The 20,563-nt window shown below is 38.8% G+C and overlaps 1 protein-coding gene and 1 non-coding gene across 2 annotated transcripts in view; both read right to left on the bottom strand.

Moving 5' to 3' along the window:
* Window positions 1–20,563, bottom strand: part of IL23R (interleukin 23 receptor) — an 82,667-nt gene that overhangs the window by 46,434 nt on the left and 15,670 nt on the right. The window contains exons 4-5 of the mRNA XM_066372194.1: window positions 7,616–7,776; window positions 510–655 (exon numbers count right to left, since the gene is read on the bottom strand). Coding sequence (XP_066228291.1) covers window positions 510–655; window positions 7,616–7,776 — 307 coding nt within the window. The remainder of the gene's footprint in view (window positions 1–509; window positions 656–7,615; window positions 7,777–20,563) is intronic.
* Window positions 11,655–11,757, bottom strand: LOC136402033 (U6 spliceosomal RNA). Its single transcript, XR_010750934.1, has one exon. It is a non-coding gene; the product is annotated as a U6 spliceosomal RNA (small nuclear RNA).

The following is a 20,563-nucleotide window of genomic DNA, read 5'->3' as shown; positions in this document are numbered from 1 at the left end:
TAAAAAGCTGCGGTACATATACACAATGGAAGACTATGCAGCCATGAAAAGGAAGGAAATCTTACCTTTAGCGATGACATGGATGGACCTGGAGAGTATTATGCTAAGTGAAATAAGCCAGGCAGAGAAAGACAAATATCATATGATCTCACTTATATGTGGAATCTAAGGAACAAAGTAAGCTGAGGAACGAAATAGAGGCAGAGGCAGGGTCACTGGGACCAGAGAGACAGCTGTCAGAAGAAAGGGGTTGAGGGGATGGGATCAGAGAAGGTGAAGGGATTAGTGAAATTATCTATACATAACACATAGATACAGATAATAGGACAACAAATCCCAGAGGGAAAGGGGGACGGAGTTAGGGGGAGGGGGGCAAAAAGGGTGTAAATAGGGACATGGGGGTGGGGGTGAGGGTGTTATATTCAGTAGGACAGTTGAATCCATGTTGACACAATACATTAAAATTAATTTAAAAATTAAAAAAAAAAGAATAATGAAAGTTAGCTTACATTCCAAGTTTGGTTTGTTGTAGCTTTGTATCTTATTTCACAGGAAAGCTTTTTCACTGCTGTTCTACTATTCCAGTGAATTATGGTCTTCGGCACTGTAGTATTTATATCCTCAGCCCTGGAAATGATGGCTGCAGCAGGTATCACTAAAAAAGCAGACAAACAAAATGAAAAACCCAGCAATTTAAAACTTGCCTAGGGAAAAATGTGTATCTATCTTTTCATTAATCTAATGATATGTTAAAACTCAAAGTGCTAAAAACAATTCCATGATCTAATTAACAATTAAGATTATTTTTTTTTTGTTTTCTATTCTGTTATATAGGAGAAAATTATGGTTCTTTAGTAAAATTCAATTCATCTCATTCTTCTTTTCTTTTCAAAGGCACTCTAAACAGGCTTGCCTTTCCCCCCACTTCTCACACCCTTATAAATCCTCACTAACGAAATTCCAGAGCCTGGCCTTATTCACAAAAGCATGTAAAAAAGGAAAATAAAGGAACTAGCTCTTCTTCCCTGGGTCTGTAGGGAGAGATAATGCTTTGCATCTTAAATTTCGGTCAGAGAATTTGATTTGATAAGTTGTTAAATTTAAACCTTTCACAGTGATATTCTTATTCTTTGGTGTTAAATGGAAATTTGTGTGAATATTTATATTTATTGTTAACTTATTTTATTTTCCATTAGAACAAATCTGTACTTGAAAGTATGATTTGAACAAAGCAAGTCTTATAAGACTAAGATTTTTACCAATTATTGCTACATTATAACTTTCAAAAGGGACCTGAAATTCTGAATGGTTATCTTAATAGCTCTTTTATTGTATAACTGAAATCTCTGTATATCTAAACGGTATAAATACTTAAAACATTGTTCTGTCTGAACAGAATAGAATCACTGGCACTTTTCATTTCTCCTATATGCATTCTTAGAACAATAAAAACCTATGACTTTGCTAGATGTATTATTATTATTATTATTATTCCATAGTTTGAGAGAGAAAATGAAAGCAAGAGAGGGGGGGAAGAAAGAGAGAAGCATCAACTCATTGTTCCACCAGGGATCAAACCCACAACCTCAGTGCACTAGGATGACGCTTTATCCACTGAACTACCCAATCAGGGTGTTATTTAACAAAGAACTCAAGAGCTTGTGTGTGTGTGTTTTAGGGACCATTGTTACAGTTTAATATCTTCTATGAATTCATTTTCTTTTAATTTATTCTAAATTTATAAATATTCTTTGGAAAAATTACTGGTTTTGTTGTCATTGTTGTTGTTTGTTTTTTATTTTATTTTTATTAAGTGAGAGGCAGGGAGGAGAGAGAGTCCCACGTGCACCTGGATCTACCCAGCTAGCTCCCTACCAGGGCTTGCTCTGGGTCCACTGCTCCGTTGCTCAGCAACCAAGCTATTTCAGTGCTTAAAGCAGGCCATGGAGCCATCCTCAGCACCTGGGGTCAACTTGCTTAACCATTTGAGCCATGGCTGTAGGAGGAGAAGTGTGTGAGAGAGAGAGAAGGGGGAAGGGAAGAGGTAGAGAAGCAGATGGTTGCTCCACCTGTGTGCCATGACCAGGATTTGAACCTGGGACATCCACACGCCTGGCTGACGCTCTACTGCTGAGTCAACCAGCCAGGGCTGGAAAATTATTATTTTATTATTAATAACTATTATTTAAAATAATGTGCACAGGTATATAATTTATAAAGAAATATAAAAATTAAAGATTTGCTCTCTAGTAGCACAGTCTTAGAATAAAATTATTATACTAAACCTGGCATAGGACAGAAGTAGTTGTAGCGGAATTAGTCTCATTAATGAGCTTACTGTACTGAACTTTTATCATCTGATTCCCATAGTTGATTTCCTTTAGTGAGTGTAAACTACTTGTAAGAAGAATCAATATTCAGAGGTTTCTAGAGTCACGGAAGTGGATCCCATTGGAGGTGCTGAGTGACTTAACGTTGTACAAGAAAGTGGACCTTCTTGGGGACTCTGAGACCACCTGGGACCACTTAAACATCCTCAGTGCTGTAAGTTATTCACCCTCCAACCCCGTCTCTTGTCTGTGAGTTTGTCCTACCACTGAGTTTAGCAGCACAAGCAAACTTTTGCAGAAAGAAATATTCTGGGGAGGAACTAAAAGTCTGTTTAGTCACATGAGAAATGCAGATCACAGTAAGTCAAGTTTAAGAGAGAGTCTTAACACAGAGCAGGTCAACTCAGTAGAGATCTAAGCCTTTAAATTTGAATGGGCTTATATATGTTTCAAATAAATATGTTATATAACTTGTACTTGAATATATTTTTTTGTTACAAGAGACTCAAATGTTAAGTTTTTTTTCTATCATTACTTGGGTTTTAAACATTTATGTAAGATTTTACTTTTTTTTTCTTTTTTTTCCAAGTGAGAAGAAGGGAGATAGACAAAGAGACTCCCGCATGCACCTCGACCAGAATCCACCTGGCAACCCCCATCTGGGGCCAATGCTTTGCCCATCTGAGGTTATGCTCTCAACTGAGCCATTTTTAGCACCTGAGATGTAGGCTCCACAGAGCCTCAGCACCCGGGGTTGATGCTCAAATCATTTGAACCATGGCTACAGGAGAGGAACAGAGAGAGAGAGAAAGAGAGAGAGAGAGAGAGAGAGAGAGAGAGAAGTGGGGGAGGGGTAGAGAATCAGATGGTTGCTTCTCCTATGTACCCTGATGGGGAATTGAACCTAGTTCATCCATACACCAAGCCAATGGTGGGCAGTAGCGGAGCAACCAAATGGTGCCGTGATTAGCCCACCATGAAAGCTGGAATGCCCACTAGTGGGCAGGAGGGACCAGGTTGACCAACACTGCAAAATGGGTGGTTTTTATAAAAAGGTTCGCCGTCACGGCATTAGTACATAAAGACACATGCAACCCCATGTTCATTGCAACATTGTTCACAGTGGCCAAGATATGGAAACAACAAAAGTGTCCCTCGATAGAGGATTGGATAAAGAAGTGGTACATATATACAATAGAATAGTACTCAGCCATAAGACATGATGACATAGTGTAATTTATGACAACATGGATGAAACTTGAGAATATTATACTGAGTGAAATAAGTAAATCAGAAAAAGCTAAGAATTATATGATTCCACATAGGTGGAATATAAAACTGAAACCCATAGACATAGATAAAAGTGAAGTGGTTACCATGGGGGGGGGTTAAGGGTGCAAAGAGGGACAAATAAATGGTGATGAAAAATGATTTGACTTAGGGTGCTGGGTATACAACATAATCAACAGTTCAAATGCTATGGAAATATTTACCTGAAACTTATGTACTCTTATTGATCAATGTCACCCTGTTGAATTTAATTTTCTAAATTGAAAATAAAAATAAAGAACCAGGTTATAGTTTTTGGTATATTTCTAATAACGTGTATTTACCTATAATTATTCATTAGAGGGAATTAGTGTTCAAAATGGCAGCCATAAGTCACTGCACTTTCTGCATTTAAATTTATTTCTCTAAAAGAGAAGTTTAATCCTTGCTTTCACAAGTCATTTTGGCAAAGTGTCAGTGCACTATTAACTCAGCTTTGCTTTTCAGCACAGCCTCTTTAATTTAATTAAAGCACAATCCTTAGCTGTAAATGTGGAAATTGCTCCCAGGAGAGACCACTGTCTTCAGTATCATACATAGAACAGTTCATTTATCTAACTTGAAATGTCTCATTCTTAAATTGTCACAAATGAAAACAGCTCATCTATCAATATTCTGGTGACTTTGTTGGGTAGAGCCCTCTATACTGTTACATTATTTGAGTAATGATAAAGGAGGAAGAGGAGGAGTGGGGGAGAGAAAGGGTAGGAGAAATAACAGTTCCAAACAAGAGGCTCCAAGGTCCTCAGCGTGACGTCAGATTTGCAGGTGGTGGCCAGATGAGATTTTTCCTTTTTGGGAAGTGGGGTGGTAATTAACTCTGGCAAGTCAACAAATATGAAATGAAAATTAGCTATCCTCACTAGCTATGTGACCTTGAACAAATTATTGTATCTCTTCCTTTATCTGTAAAATGGGCACCGTACCATGTATGATTATTTCCAGAATTTAATGTGATGTGCTTGTTGTCTGGAACATAATTTGATAATATAATATTAAGATCTAATAAGGTCACAATAATAATAATAGCAGTAATGCTAACAATAATAATTTATTTACTAAAAATTACATTGCCATAATGATAGTGGACACAATAGCCTTTAATTATCTTTAATCCATGAAAGTTAATCTGTTATAAGAAAAGGGCATATTTCCTCATTTTACCTCAAAATGTAAAGTCACAAAAATGTGTAGGTCATGGTAGAGAGAACTGTAACTCTAAGAATATATAATACAATGGAATTATTTTTCATCACCATAGACAGCAGTATTAATATTTCAATCCAATATTCAGAGAATAATGACAGATTTTTTTTTTTTTTTTTTTTTTTACAGAGACAGAGAGAGTCAGAGAGAGGGATAGACAGGGACAGACAGACAGGAACAGAGAGATGAGAAGCATCAATCATTAGTTTTTCATTGCACGTTGTAACACCTTAGTTGTTCATTGATTGCTTTCTCATATGTGCCTTGACCACGGGCCTTTAGCAGACCGAGTAACCCCTTGCTTGAGCCAGTGACCTTGGGTCCAAGCTGGTGAGCTTTCGCTCAAACTAGATGAGCTCATGCTCAAGCTGGTGACCTCAGGTTCTCGAACCTGGGTCCTCTGCATCCCAGTTCGATGCTCTATTCACTGCGCCACCAACTGGTCAGGCAATGACAGATTTTTAGACCAATCCTATTAGTTGAGATAGTTGAGTTTAATCAAGACAGAAGTTGAAAAGTTGAGATATTAGTTCCAAAGACCTTAGTGATCTCCCAAAGTGTACCCCAAAAGAAGGCATCACATCTCCTAAATTATTAGTCAGAAGGAAAGCTTTCAGACACATTGTAATGTGCTTTTAAATAAAAACTGAGGATAGGATGTTGGAATTAGAAGCTGCTTAGCTCTGTAATCTCAAATTTCTTGAAGCAATTTAGCCTGTCTCCTCATGTATACATTATAATCTCTTCTACTAAATTAGGCTGATGTGGGGGTTATGTAAGATATTGTATGTAATAGCAGTTAGCACTAAAGAAAGTATTGCATAAATGTCAGCTTGCTGAAATCATCCTTCTTACAGAACCCCCCCCTTATCCGTGGTGGATAGATTCCAAGACCCCCATAAATGCCTGAAACCATGGACAGTACCAAATTTTATGTATACTGTGTTTTTTCCTGTACATACATCCTATGGTAAAGCTTAATTTTATGATTAGGCACAGTAAGATTATTAACAACAATAACATATCATATAATAAAATAGAATAATTATAATAATATACTGTGATAAAAGTTATTTGAATGTGTGCTCTCTTTCTCACTCTTTTGCTCTATCATAATTTCTTTTGTACTATACTCACTTTTCCACTTGAAGGAAGCACTTTATGGATTCTTTTTGACATATCAGAATTGCCAGCATCACTACTCTTGTGCTTTGGGGCCATTCTTAAGTAAAATACCAGTTATGGTTACTTGAACACAAACACTGTGATACTGCCACAGTCAATTTGATAACCAAGACAACTGCTAACTGACTAACAGGCAGGTAGCGTATCCACATCAGGTGGATATGCCAGACAAAAGGATTATTCACTTCCAGGGCAAAATGTAACAAGATATCTTGAGATTCCATCACACTACTTGGAATACTACACTATTTAAAATTTATGAATTATTTATTCCTATAATTTTTTATTTAATATTTTTTGGCTGCGGTTGACCAAGCATACCTGAAGTCAAAATAAAGCAAAACCACTGATAAGGGTGGGCTACTGTGATTAAAAATAATTGGCACTAGGATCTCCAAATAGAGGGTGATCCCTTGGTGCTCTTTGGCTGAAGTGTGGTTTTAGGGCTGGGATGTAGTTGTAAAAGGCTCAAGTTGTAAAAGGCCCAATTACTTTTTGAAATTTATCTCAAGGAGAAAACAAACTACAAGCAAAACTTTAGCCAAAGATTGTTCATGATAATGGTGAAAATTTGAAAACAGTCTAAATCTCCAACAATAAGTGACTAAAGACATTAATTAAAATAGTATTGTAAATTAATAGAAATATTTATCCTATATTGTAAGGTAAAAAGGTAAAGTCTAAAATTACCTGAAGCAAAAAAATATTAACATTTGCTAAACTTGGCTGATAAACAGAGATGTCAATGTAATTCTCCACAGTTTTCTGTGTATTTTGTAAAACTTTCCAAAATAAAAACAAAAACAGAACATCCACAATAGCACATGTAGAAGAATTCTTCATTATGCTGCACTTCTCACTACATAAGACTCACAAGACTCACAACACTTTATTCTAATTTTTATTTCTTTCCATCTTCTCTGTTAGGTTGTCAGATATTTAGGACAGCAGGTACCTTGTCTATCTTACTCTCCCTAGCCCTTAGAACAATGCTTCAACATAAAAAATTATCACAATAAATATTTTTTAAAACATATACACCCACGTAGTAATTATGGGTAAATCTTGTTTCCTTGATCATGATCTACAGCAGGGGTCCCCAAACTACGGCCCACGGGCCGCATGCGGCCCCCTGAGGCCATTTATCTGGCCCCTGTCACACTTCCAGAAGGGGCACCTCTTTCATTGGTGGTCAGTGAGAGGAGCACATTGACCATCTCATTAGCCAAAAGCAGGCCCATAGTTCTCATTGAAATATTGGTCAGTTTGTTGATTTAAATTTACTTGTTCTTTATTTTAAATATTGTATTTGTTCCCGTTTTGTTTTGTTTTTTACTTTAAAATAAGATTTGTGCAGTGTGCATAGGGATTTGTTCATAGTTCTTTTTTTATAGTCCGGCCCTCCAATGGTCTGAGGGACAGTGAACTGGCCCCCTGTGTAAAAAGTTTGGGGACCCCTGATCTACAGGAACTTTCAGGAAACTCCTTTCAGATGTAGACAACTTAACTAGGTCAGCACAAATTAGTTGTTTATTTGTAAAGACTATGGAATTTCTTTTCTTTACCTATATCATCCAGGTGAATTTGCAGTTGTTTAGACTTCTCCATGCCTAGGGTATTAGTAGCTTGGACCCAAACCAAATACTTCTTGCCTCCTTGCAATGAATCAGTGGAGATGTTAATATAATGTGAGGTGAGATATTGTTGCTCTTCTTCTGTCTCTAAACTTAAAAAAAAAAAAAGATTATACTTATGTTATGTTTGAATTAATTACTCCTCAATTTTTTGATGCTACCTTTCTAGCCTGCTTTCAGAATGTAACATTTACTGGAAAATGGATCAGAATTGAATTCATTTTGAGAATTTAACAAAAGATATTCAAGACTATCTGGGACTATAGTGTGACTTTCATGGCCCTAAGCAATTTAACCTTTATGGATTCCTTCCATTAAGAAAAAAAATAGTATGTCCTGGCTAGTGGCTCAGTGGTAGAGCATCCACCCAGTGTGTGGAAGTCCTGGGCTCAATTCCTGGTCAGGGCACACAGGAGAAACGACCATCTGCTTCTCCACCCCCCCCCCTCTTTTTCTTTCTCTCTCTCACTCTCCTGCAGCCATGGCTCAATTGATTCAAGTGTGTTGGCTTCAGCATGGAGGATGGCTCCATAGAGCCTTTGCCTCAGGAACTAAAAATAGCTCTGTTGTGAGCATGGCCCCAGATGAGCAGAGCATCAGCCCCAGACGAGGGTCACTTGGTGAATCCAGTCTGTCTATCTCCCCTCCTCTCACTTAAATAATAATAATAATAATAATAATAACAACAATAACAATAATATATGTATGTAGGTGTGTTTATATTTATATATGTGTGTATAGTACATACCCATGTTTTTATGTTTTACAACTGTTGTTATAAAAGCAAATATATTAATATCATATATAAAAATATTTTTTTAACTTAAAAGTTCATTTTTTTCCTTCTGATTTTAAATGAAATTAAGCATTTTCATAGACTTTGGAGAGTACTGTGGGTCCTAGGCATTGTGCCTACTGTGCCTATTGAATAAGTCGGCCCTGGATAGAGCTTGAAATAAATGAGCACCCATGAGAAAGAGCATGGCAGACAGTTCAGTGAAAGGGCTCTGAGTCAGACATTTCTACCAGACGTAGGATAAGGATAAGAAGGGGATGAGGAAACGATGACGGGGTGTAGATCTGGATGGGGTAGGGGAAGACTGACCTTCCAGATAGAAAAAAACAACAACAGCATGTTCTGAAACAAATAAATGAAATGGCATACCATTTTTGAGAAAATTCAACAAATTCAGTACTCTGGAGCATGAAAGAATAAGAAATAATTTGAAGTAGAGCAGACCAGGTCAAAAAGACCTTCTGTGAATTTTGAAAGTAGAAATGCCTGGAACCGGTGGCTGATTGGATGAAGGGAAAGGAAGTCCTTCACTGCTCTAGAGGATGGAGAAGGCAGAGGAGAGAGACCCAGTTTGGAATGAGAGAGCTATTATTTTATCACTTCAAACTATATTTATCTGCTTTTATAATTGAATAACTGAGTATCTCTTACCCGCCAATTAAACTTGGTAAACTTTCAAATGTTATTTGTTAAGGCTAAAACTTAAAATTGTATTAACTGATGATAGCTTTGAACAAAAATTTGAGTCTCTCTTTTAATTTTTTTTTTTTTTTTTTGTATTTTTCTGAAGCTGGAAATGGGGAGAGACAAACAGACTCCCGCATGCGCCCGACCGGGATCCACCTGGCACGCCCACCAGGGGCGATGCTCTGCCCACCAGGGGGCGATGCTCTGCCCCTCCGGGGCGTCGCTCTGCCGCGACCAGAGCCACTCTAGCACCTGGGGCAGAGGCCAAGGAACCATCCCCAGCGCCCGGGCCATTTTTGCTCCAATGGAGCCTTGGCTGCGGGAGGGTAAGAGAGAGACAGAGAGGAAGCGGGGGTGGGGGTGGGGGTGGGGGGGGTCGAGAAGCAAATGGGCACTTCTCCTATGTGCCCTGGCCGGGAATCGAACCCAGGTCCCCCGCACGCCAAGCTGACGCTCTACCGCTGAGCCAACCGGCCAGGGCCTCTTTTAAGTCTTTAAAAAATTTCTACTCTATGATATTTCAAGGGGTAGAGGTTGCGAGTAGTGGAGAGGAGAGTACTGGAGGATGTTCCTTCTTTCATTTTTTGGTTTCTGTAAGCTCAGATTGTTGTTAAACCTCCCGGACTCTTGTCCTGCCCCTTGCTCTCTCTTCCCTCATCAAAGTGAGGGTCTTTCTACTTAAGAAGATCTGGGCATGTACACCTCAGTCCCTTCCTCTGTCTTTTTCTCTCAGGAGTCAGACCCGTTCTAGTGTTTTCCTCCAATATGCTGTAAGACTTCTAAGAGTGAGTTTCCCACATCGGGACCTGCAGCTGTCTGGTGCTGGCTATGATTGAGGGGAAGGGCAATAAATTTGTTTATTCCAGAAGGGTCAGTATTAGAAAGTTTACTGTTACAAAACCATGCTCTCCATTATCAAGTAGTAAATATTATAAAATATTTTAAATTAAAGAAAATACAAATGCTTTTATATTTTGATTTTCGCCAGCTGACTCTGTGGTTTCTCTCGGTTGATAGCTCATGAGGGAAATCTGCAGGGGTAAATATAAGGCCCCCTCAGGTTCTTAGACACCATTATCTATAATCAGATCCATTCATAACATGAAAGTGTTTTCACTAGACTTAACTAAGTCTACATTTCCTGAACGCTTTGAACTGCCAACTCTTTTTATTTCCTTTTTTTAAAGTTTCTCAGTCAGATATCCTACATCCTTGGTTACTACATCCAAGTTACCATTTCTACTTGTTTTTTAAGCCCTTGGTTGTGATTTCTGCCTTCACTTTCTCCATGAAACTAGTCTTCTAAAATGGAGTCCTTCCCAAGGTGAAGTTTTCTGAATCGCTTTTTAGTATCTGTCCCTCTTAAATACTTAAAATGTTTACTTCCCTTGACTACCAGACCCTGTCCTATCTTCTGGATGAGAGCTCCTATATCTTTTTCATTCCTGCTTAGTGACATTTCCTTCTTCCAGCCTTCCACCTGGGTTCCCCTCCCTCCTTCTGTTCATCCACCACATTGAGGGTCAGCCCTTGGCATTTGCCTTCTCCCTTAGCTCTTTCCCTTGGCTCACTCACCACGTGGCTTCCATTGCTATTCCACATGTATAGCTATCTCATTTCTGTGCTCTGCACAGAATGTCTATGCAGCTGCATTTGGATGTCTGCCGAAGACCAGGAGAACTTAAGCACATTTCCAACTAAAGTATCTTTCTGTGAATATCAGCATTTTTTGCCAGTTTCTCCATTATTGTCAACAGCCTGCTACCTTTCTAATATCCTCAGTTTGCCCCTCCCCCTTTTCTTTAGTGCATGTGCGAGAGAGTGAGACAAAGGCAGACAGGAGGGGAGGGAAATAAGGAGCATCAACTTATAGTTGTGATGCCTTGGTTGTTCAATGATTGCTTTCTCATATATGCCTTGACCTGGGGACTCCAGCTGAACCAGTGACCCCTTACTCAAGGCAGTGACCTTGGGCTAAAGACAGTGATCTTGGGCTTCAAGCCAGTGACCTTGGGGCTCAAGCCAGTGACCATGGGGTTGTGTCTATGTTCCTATGGTCAAGCCAGCCCCCCCATGCTTAAGCCAGCGACCTCAGAGTTTCTAACCTGGGTCCTTAGCATCCCAGGCCGATGCTCTATCCACTGTGCTACTGCCTGGGCCTGGTCAGGCTCCAGTTCACCATTTTTAATTATTTTCTATCTATCATCCTTAAGAGACAACCAAAGAAGGTGAAGCATTTAAAAAATATCTTATTAAACAAATTTAAAAATTATAAAGAAAAATATATTTTATCTTTTCCTCCCTGTGTTTGTAGCTGTGGTCATGGTTAAGGTTTTATCTCTACATTAACTACCTGTTTGATATATTACTTGTAGAGTCCTAAGTTAATTTTATTGCATTGTGAAACCTAACTTGATATACATTTAGAAGGAAATAACCTAACACTCTGAACAACAGTGAAAAACACGTATCTTACATTCTTATATTTAATGAACAGAATGTTTCACAAATTTGTGTGTCACCCTCATTCAGGGGTCATGTTCATCATCTCTGCACTGTTCCAATTACAGGGGGCCCTTGAGTTACAACAGTTCAACATACAACCTTTCAGGTTTACAATGCTCACTCCCATAAAAACCTTAAAAAATTGAGACGTGAGTGTTTCAGCTTATGCCATTAGTGTCATACTTATGGACTGACTGCATGGGCAAACTAGTTTGGTTGTGCGTGGCAGAAGAATACACAGTAATGCATATCCCAGAGCATGTAAAGGAATTGGCCCCGCTGAACCAGTATCTCCAGCACCTTCTGCAGGTTCTCCTGCCTCTTCAGCTTCTTCTTCCCAATAGGTCACTCTCTCCCACCTTGCAATGTCCCTTCCAGTGTGCAAACCAACCACATGAATAAAGGTAAGGAATTTCTTTTTATACACATTCTTTTGCCATTTTTTCGGTTACTACAATACAGTGTACAGTACAGTATATTTATGTCTTTTCCTTTTTTGTGGCTTAGTTGTGTTTTTATGTTCTAGATCAGTGGTAGTCTACCTGGTCCATACCGCCCACTAGTGGTCATTCCAGCTTTCATGATGGGTGGTAGCGGAGCAACCAAAGTATAAATAGAAATAAAAAGATATATTTAACTATAGTAAGTTGTTTTATAAAGATTTATTCTGCCAAACTTAGCGAAAATCCGACACAAGTACTTGGTAAGTAATTATTATTATATGCTTTAACTTGCTGTAACTCTGCTTTATAAATTTTATAAAGTGAAGTTACTTCCCTACTTTATAAATCACCATTACTGTGGAACCAGTGGGCGGTTAGAAAATTTTACTACTAACAGAGATACAAAAGTGGGCGGTAGGTATAAAAAGGTTGCCTGCCCCTGTTCTAGATTATGATTTTACAACTGTGTTAGGATAGGTAAGTGACTTAGGCTAGGGTGTGTTTCATCTTACACCCAAATTCGGGTTATGTGGGAATGGAACTCTGTCGTAACCTGAGGACCCCATGTATAGTATTTGTGCTGCTGTGGCAAGCATTGGACTGATTTGACAGGCTTTGTGGAGAAGCAACAATTTAAAAATCACTGTCACTTCATCCTTAGGGCTCCTTTTCCAGTCCTGTTACTATTATGTGTCTCTACAGCAATTCTCAAATTTCTTCAACTCCATAATACTGCAGCCAGGATTATAAATTGCCAGACACTTAGATTTGTTGGAATCCAGAGTGTTGTGTTTGCTAAAACATAAAACTCCAGAAAGGAAAAGAGGAACCAGCTTTATGCTACCAAGTAATACATGCATTTATAAATCAAAATACTACATAAATTATATTTCTATTTTTTTAAACTTATTGCCAGTACCAGAGCAGGATAACCTCAATAGGTAATCAAGGCATCACTCTAAGGCTGACAGAGGTGGATCAGTGGGGGATGAGGGGGTACATAGCATGCAGGTGGCAGCAGCTACTCTATCTAGTTCAGCTTAGGGTTTTTTTGTTTGTTTGTTTTGTTTTGTATTTTTCTGAAGCTGGAAACAGGGAGAGACGGTCAGACAGACTCCCACATGCACCCGACCGGGATCCACCCAGCACGCCCACCAGGGGGCGATGCTCTGCCCCTCCGGGGCGTCGCTCTGTTGCGACCAGAGCCACTCTAGCGCCTGGGGCAGAGGCCAAGGAGCCATCCCCAGCGCCTGGGCCATCTTTTGCTCCAATGGAGCCTCGGCTGCGGGAGGGGAAGAGAGAGACAGAGAGGAAGGAGAGGGGGAGGGGTGGAGAAGCAGATGGGCGCTTCTCCTGTGTGCCCTGGCCGGGAATCCAACCTGGGTCCCCCACACGCCAGGCCGACGCTCTACCACTGAGCCAAACGGCCAGGGCCTCTCAGAGCATATCTTCTGGTGCTGCCTCTGTCCTCTCAGCAGCAGGGAGATCACTATGAATACCATGAGAAGACAAGAAGGATGTATCATAGCGATGAATGCACGGGGCTTCGGTTTTAGAGACAGACTTATGTTCAATTTTGGCTCTACCCTTGGACAAATTGTGAGACTTGAAGCCAGTTATTTAATCTCTATGTACTTCAGTTTACTTATCTGTGAAATAGCAGTAATAACATTGTTGTTATCCTGAGTAAATGGGATAAATGAGTAAATGAAATAAGAACGCATGGAGCAGGTGGCTTCACACATAATAAGGGGCTTTTTAAAAAACAATTATTATTATGACTTAAAAGGTACTTATGACATGAGACCTTTACACACTTAAAAGAATAAAAATGAAATTTAAAAAATTGTTAAACTTCAAAAAGTGAAATTTTATATTGCTTTGTATCTGAGGTCAGATTATGCCATTAAATTCAAGTGTTTACATAGTTGACATATTCTTTCTGAAATAAGGTGGAACATAAATTAGCAGAGAATTTGTTATAAGGTACACTAAGCTCATGCTAAAAAAGGATTAAAATGTGAAAATAAGAAAATAGCAACTCTGTGCGAGTAGTAAGTAGGGCATCTTTGAATATTTTCCAGTTAGAGAAAACCACATGCGTATTTTAATTGGTTTGTGGCTAATTCTTTTACCACACATATTGAGATCACAAGTCAAAATGAAAATGTATTCTTAAACTGACATTAACCATAGTTACTATACAATTTAATTCTGCTTTTAAAAAACCCACTGTCATATTAACATCTAGATCACAAAGCACTATTTTAGATAAAGATTCCAATAATGATTGACCATACTTTGGGACTATTTTTATGTAAAACTGTATATTACACAGTTTTTGAATTTCTCATTTTTATTTCTTTTCATGTGCTAATTAATACATGACAAATTGTTTGTTGAAGGAAGTCAGCATGATTTATAGTTTTCTGAAGTCTCCTGTTCACCTACCTCTAGTTGTACTTAACAGATTTTCAATAAATGCTGCCATTTTTATGATGATGATAGTGAATAGTGTCTTTTGTTTATTTAAGCACTCATTTTACAGTGTTTATTTAATACCACTGTGCTCTAAGCACTACTTTAGACAAAACTCCAGGAAGGAAAAGAGGAACCAACATTATGCTACCAAGTAATGCATTTATAAATCAAAATACTACATAAATGAACGACAATAACAAAACAGAGAAAGTCCCAAACTTCATGGAACGTACATTCTGGTAGAAACAAATAAATACATAGTATGCCCTGTGGTGATACGTGTTCAGAAGAAAAATAAAGCAAAAATGGGTTACAAAGTGCTAGAAATAAGAGTGGGAGAACTTTTTTGTTTTATAGAGATGAGGAAGGGGTATCTGAGAAGGTGACATTAGAGCAGTAAATGATCAAGTACTGTGGCTCTCTGGAGAAAGAACATTCTAGGCAATCTGCAAAAGCCCTGAGTTAGGACCTTGCTTGCCCCATTCAAAGAACAGTAAACAGGGAGTCCAAGAGTGAGGATAGTGAAGGAGATGGAAAGAGATTAGAAAAGAGATCAGAGAGTTATGGAGGAGGCAGAGATTTAGAAAGCATCGTAAGATCACATAAGGCGTTGAAGGACTCTGGTTTTTAGCTCTGAGTGAACTGGGAGATTTTGAGCAGAAAAATGACATTGATCTGATATGCATGTGAAAAGGATTACTCTGCTACTTGTGAATAATAATGAACTATAAGAGGGCAAATGTGAAGGCTAGGGCACCAGTTTGGAAGTTCTAGTACTAACTCAGATGAGAAATAATGTGCCTTGGACCAAGATTACTATATAGGTAGTGAAAAGAGGTCATATTTTAAAAAGAGATCCAATATGTTTTGCTGATCATTTGTAGAGAAGGATCCAGAAGGAAGCCAATGATTTTGATCTGAATAATCTGAAGGATGGAGTTGCCATTTACTGGAAAGGGAAATATAAGTCTGAGTAGAGTAAACTGGGTATTTGATTTTGATTTTGAAAATGTTAGTTTTGAGTTACCTTTTGGATTTCTAAGAGGAGATGTTGAATAAGATCTTAGATATGTTAGCTGTAATTCAAGAGATGTCTGGATTGGAAATATATAAATTAGGGAGTTTTACACTATAAATTTGGATGAGATCTTTTAGGCAAGGAGTTTTAGATAGAGGTAATTAGAGATCCTAAGATAGTGCATTTCTATTACTTTACTAGAAATGAAAAAGAATCAGCCAAAGAGACAGAAAAAGCATCCAGGAAGGTAGGAAAGAACCAAAAGGGGGTAGTGTCTTAGAAGCCAGAAGAAGGGAGTGAAAAGCTAAATTAAATACTCCTGATAGTAAATGTTCTTGATAAGGAAGACAAAGATTAAGAATAAGCCATTGAATTTGTCAGTGGGGAAGTCTTTAGTGGCACTGTTTCAATGAAGGGCAAAAACTTGACCTAACTAGATTAAAGAGAGAATGAAAAGAGCGGAAGCAGAGACAAAATACAGATAATTTTTTGAGGAGATTTGCCATACAGAAGAGCAGAGAAATAGGGTAGTAGAGGACAAAGACCAAGGGAGGGTTGTATTTTTCAAGAAGGCAGACATAGCCTGACCAGGAGGTGGAGCAGTGGATAGAGCATTGGACTGGGATGTAGAGGACTCAGGTTTGAGACCCCAAGGTCGCCAGCTTGAGCATGGGCTCATCTGATTTGAGCAAAGCTCACCAGCTTGGACCCAAGGTCGCTGGCTCGAGCAAGGGGTTAGTCAGTCTGCTGAAGGCCCACGGTCAAGGAACATATGAGAAAGCAATCAATGAACAACTAAGGTGTCGCAATGAAAAACTGATGATTGATGCTTCTCTCTCTCTCTGTTCCTGTCTGTTTCTATCTATCCCTCTCCCTGACTCTCTCTCTCTCTGTCTCTGTGAAAAAAAAAGGGGGGGGGGGACATGGCAGCATGTTTTAAAGCTGAATGGAATATTCCAGTAAAGATAGAAAAAATGATGATGCCGAAGAAGGAGAGGAATATTGTTGAAGCAGTGTTCTCCAGTAGGCGGGAGAGGTCCGATCAGTGCACAAGTGGAGACTTGGCCTTGGGGCAATGGTAGTTCATCTACAGTAGTAGAAGGGAAGACCTAGTGTGTGTGTACAGATGCCAGTGCATCAGTAGATGAGGGAGGTTGTGGTACTGATTGAGAAAAAGGAGACAGGTCATCAGTAGAGAATGAAAGATGCTGGGGATCAGAGATCAGAGAAAACTTAATGAAATAATTATTTGGCTTGGTTGGGGAGTGATTTGTCCAGTAAAACGTAGTGGGATTACTGGGTGGCACTCTGGGTGCAGCTGCGGTTAGCAGTCATGAATATAGAGTACTATCAGTTAGTAGGTTTGTGTTTGTCTCCAGCTTTCCAAGTACAGGCGTAGATTGGTGAGGAAAGGAATTTTTAAAATGTGACCTGCTCAAATGAGTTGTAAAAGTATTACTGAAACACAACATCAGAGCCTTAAAAACATTTGGAATCATATCTAAGAACTCTTTCTGCTGGTTAGGAATATACATATGAAAGGATGATACGTCAAAAATAAGCAGATCTTATGAATCAACAGAATAAACAATTGATTTTAGAAGGTCTGAAATTATATACCTTCCAAAAATAATTGCCCTATTGGTCTTTCATGGCACCTGAAAATTCTACCATTGATGTTATCCTAAAAAAATTATGAGCTTTCCATGCACAGAGACAGTGCCTATTGTAAAAAAAGTTCCAGTGTTTAACATGATGCCAAGAAGACAAAATGCTAAATAAATATTTGCTAAGTTGACTTGAATGTAATGCAAAGAAGGGCCACCATCATTAATTAATTTTCATTCAGTTAGTATTTATTGAGAAGACAGCACTATGCCAGATATTACAAAATCTTCCAAGATAAAGAAAGAACATATATACATGAACCTGTTGAGCATATTGGTACAGTAATAGGTAGACGCTTATTAGCAGAGATTATTATTTTTTCTGTCTCTACCCATTAATTCATAGCAAAACACAGAAAGGACAGGAGGGTAGGGTGGATCACCGTGCAGCTCTGCTGACGCGGTCACTGCTAAGGTACTAGGGTGAAAGAAAGTTCTTGAAGTAATGCTAACACAATTCCTATACTTGAGAACTTCAGCCCAACCCCAGAAAGGAGCCCTGATGGCTCCTACGCTGAAATGGAAGAAACATCTTTCTGCCACTGCTGAAACAAGTGGGTGGGCTGAGATAAAATGCCTGGCAGTAGCTGTGATTTTACTGGAAAATAGAACCACATGAGTTGGAAGTGAAACCTTGCAAATGCTGACCCCCAGCTATCTGCCAAACTGGAAACTACAGGAACCCAGGATCAAGAAAAGTCTTTTTAAACCTGACACTTACTATTTCAACCACAAAATTCATGATAAGTCAGCTTTTTCCTGGGAGGTGAGACTTTTTTTCTAGTTAGAAAAATTGACTTGTTCTTCTTTAATTTATTTCGATCAATGGATATGTTTTTAGTTATAAGATGAATAGATATTGATTTGTACTTCCAGAACCTCATTCTTTGAATTTGCTAGAGAAGAACATTCATGTTTATGTTAGTCTTTCGTTTCTTCTTTAAAATGTGATAAAACCCCATTAATATAGACTTCACTAAGAATTCGGGTTAGTTTTATCTGATTTTGGTTTATTAATTTACTGTTGGATTTCAGGAAAGACAATGAAAAAAATTTAATATGTGACTTTATTATTGTTTAACTAGACTGAAGGGAAATCATAGAAAATATCTATTACATATTAATAGATATTTAATTTATTATTTAGATCAATCAGTCAACAAATATTTATAGAGCACCTACTAGATGCCAGGTATTCTAGACTCAAGTAATACAGCACTGAACAAAACAAATAAAAATTATTGCCAAATTGAGTTTATATTCTAGTTCAAATGAGTACCACAGCTAGAAAGTATTCTTACCTAGTAGAGCATACTTAACATCTCTTTCTAGTAATCTGTCCAAAATTACTGTTATTTGAAAATAGTGTAAATAAAATTGTTGTTTATAATATCATGTACACGATCATTATTTTAAACATGGCTTTGCATTAAACTTATCTCCCAAATCAGTCAGGTTTTGATGTAAGAACAAGTTAAATGAGCCTACGGAGTCAGCCTTCAGTGTCACCATAATGCTTGAACATCACCTTTATGTTGTTACTGTCTTAAGAATTTCCTATTTGCAAACCATTTTCTATAATTTGCTTTCTTATAAGTTTTGTTTGTTTATTTGTTTTTTACAGAGACAGAGAGAGAGTCAGAGAGAGGGATAGATAGGGACAGACAGAAAGGAACGGAGAGAGATGAGAAGCATCAATCATCAGGGGTTTTTTTGTTGTTGTTGTTTTTAATTTTTTTTTTTTTTTTTTGTATTTTTCTGAAGCTGGAAACGGGGAGGCAGTCAGACAGACTCCCGCATGTGCCCGACCGGGATCCACCCGGCACGCCCACCAGGGGGCAATGCTCTGCCCATCCGGGGCGTCGCTCTGTTGCAACCAGAGCCACTCTAGCGCCTGAGGCAGTGGCCATGGAGCCATCCCCATGGCCACTGCCTCATCTTTGCTCCAATAGAGCCTTGACTGTGGGAGGGGAAGAGAGAGACAGAGAGGAAGGAGAGGGGGAGGGGTGGAGAAGCAGATGGGCGCCTCTCCTGTGTGCCCTGGCCGGGAATCGAACCCGGGACTTCCGCACGCCAGGCCGACGCTCTACCACTGAGCCAACCGGCCAGGGCCCAATCATCAGTTTTTTGTTGCGACACCTTAGTTGTTCATTGATTGCTTTTTCAAATGTGCCTTGACCGTGGGCCTTCAGCAGATCAAGTAACCCCTTGCTCGAGCCAGCGACCTTGGGTCCAAGCTGGTGAGCTTTGCTAAAACCAGATGAGCCCACGCTCAAGCTGGCAACCTCGGGGTCTCGAACCTGGGTCATCTGCATCCCAGTTCGAGGCTCTATCCACTGTGCCACTGCCTGGTCAGGTGCTTTCTTATAAGTTTTAAAACCCAGTGTGGTATTAGTTTTTCTCATTTCACAGGAGGCTAAGGCTCAGCAAAGCTAAATAACTTTTCCAAGATCACACAGCTGACAACTATGGAGGATGATATTAGATGACAGTGCACTTAGGTAAGAAGCCTGGAGATAAAGCCTCTGAGGATTAAGGCCAATGCACAAGATTGCAGAGGAGAAAGGTAGAAAGAGCCGGGGTCTTTGGAGTATCATTGAATTATCATGCCAGCTCTTTTACTACCTTCACCTATGATATTTTAAAAATTTTTATTTAGAAAATTAAACTTAACAGGGTAACATTAATCAAAAAGAGTACATAGGTTTCAGGTAAATGTTTCTACAGCATTTGAACTGTTGGTTATGTTGCATACCCATCACACAAAGTCAAATCATTTTCTGTCACTATATATTTGTCCTTCTTTACTCCCTTTCTCCACCTACCCCAATAAAGTCCAATCTGTTCAAGTCACATCACTTGTGTTTTCTGATATTTGCATCATAAAAGACACCTGACTGATAAGTCTCAGCACTGGAAGTTAAATGTAAAACTCTAAAGCTTTGCTCTTTCCAATGGAACAAATTTAGTTCTCGTAACTCACTACAGGTATTCTTCACTTTATATTGAAGATGCGCCCTTCAAAAGTCACGTGTAAGTAACATAAAAAAGCCACATATCTCAACAAGACAGGTAATAATAAGTGTTGGAGAGGCTGTGGAGAAAAAGGAACCTTCATTCACTGTTGGTGGGAATGTAAAGTAGTACAACCATTATGGAAGAAAGTATGGTGGTACCTCAAAAAATTAAGAATAGAACTACTGTATGACCCAGCAATCCCTCTACTGGGTATATATCCCCAAAACTCAAAATCATTAGTACATAAAGACACATGTAGCCGCA

The sequence above is a fragment of the Saccopteryx leptura genome, chromosome 3 (genome assembly GCF_036850995.1).
Source record: "Saccopteryx leptura isolate mSacLep1 chromosome 3, mSacLep1_pri_phased_curated, whole genome shotgun sequence".
NCBI lineage: Eukaryota > Metazoa > Chordata > Mammalia > Chiroptera > Emballonuridae > Saccopteryx > Saccopteryx leptura.
The sequence above is the reverse complement of the archived record's forward strand: the minus strand, read 5'-3'. Positions and strand labels throughout refer to the sequence as shown.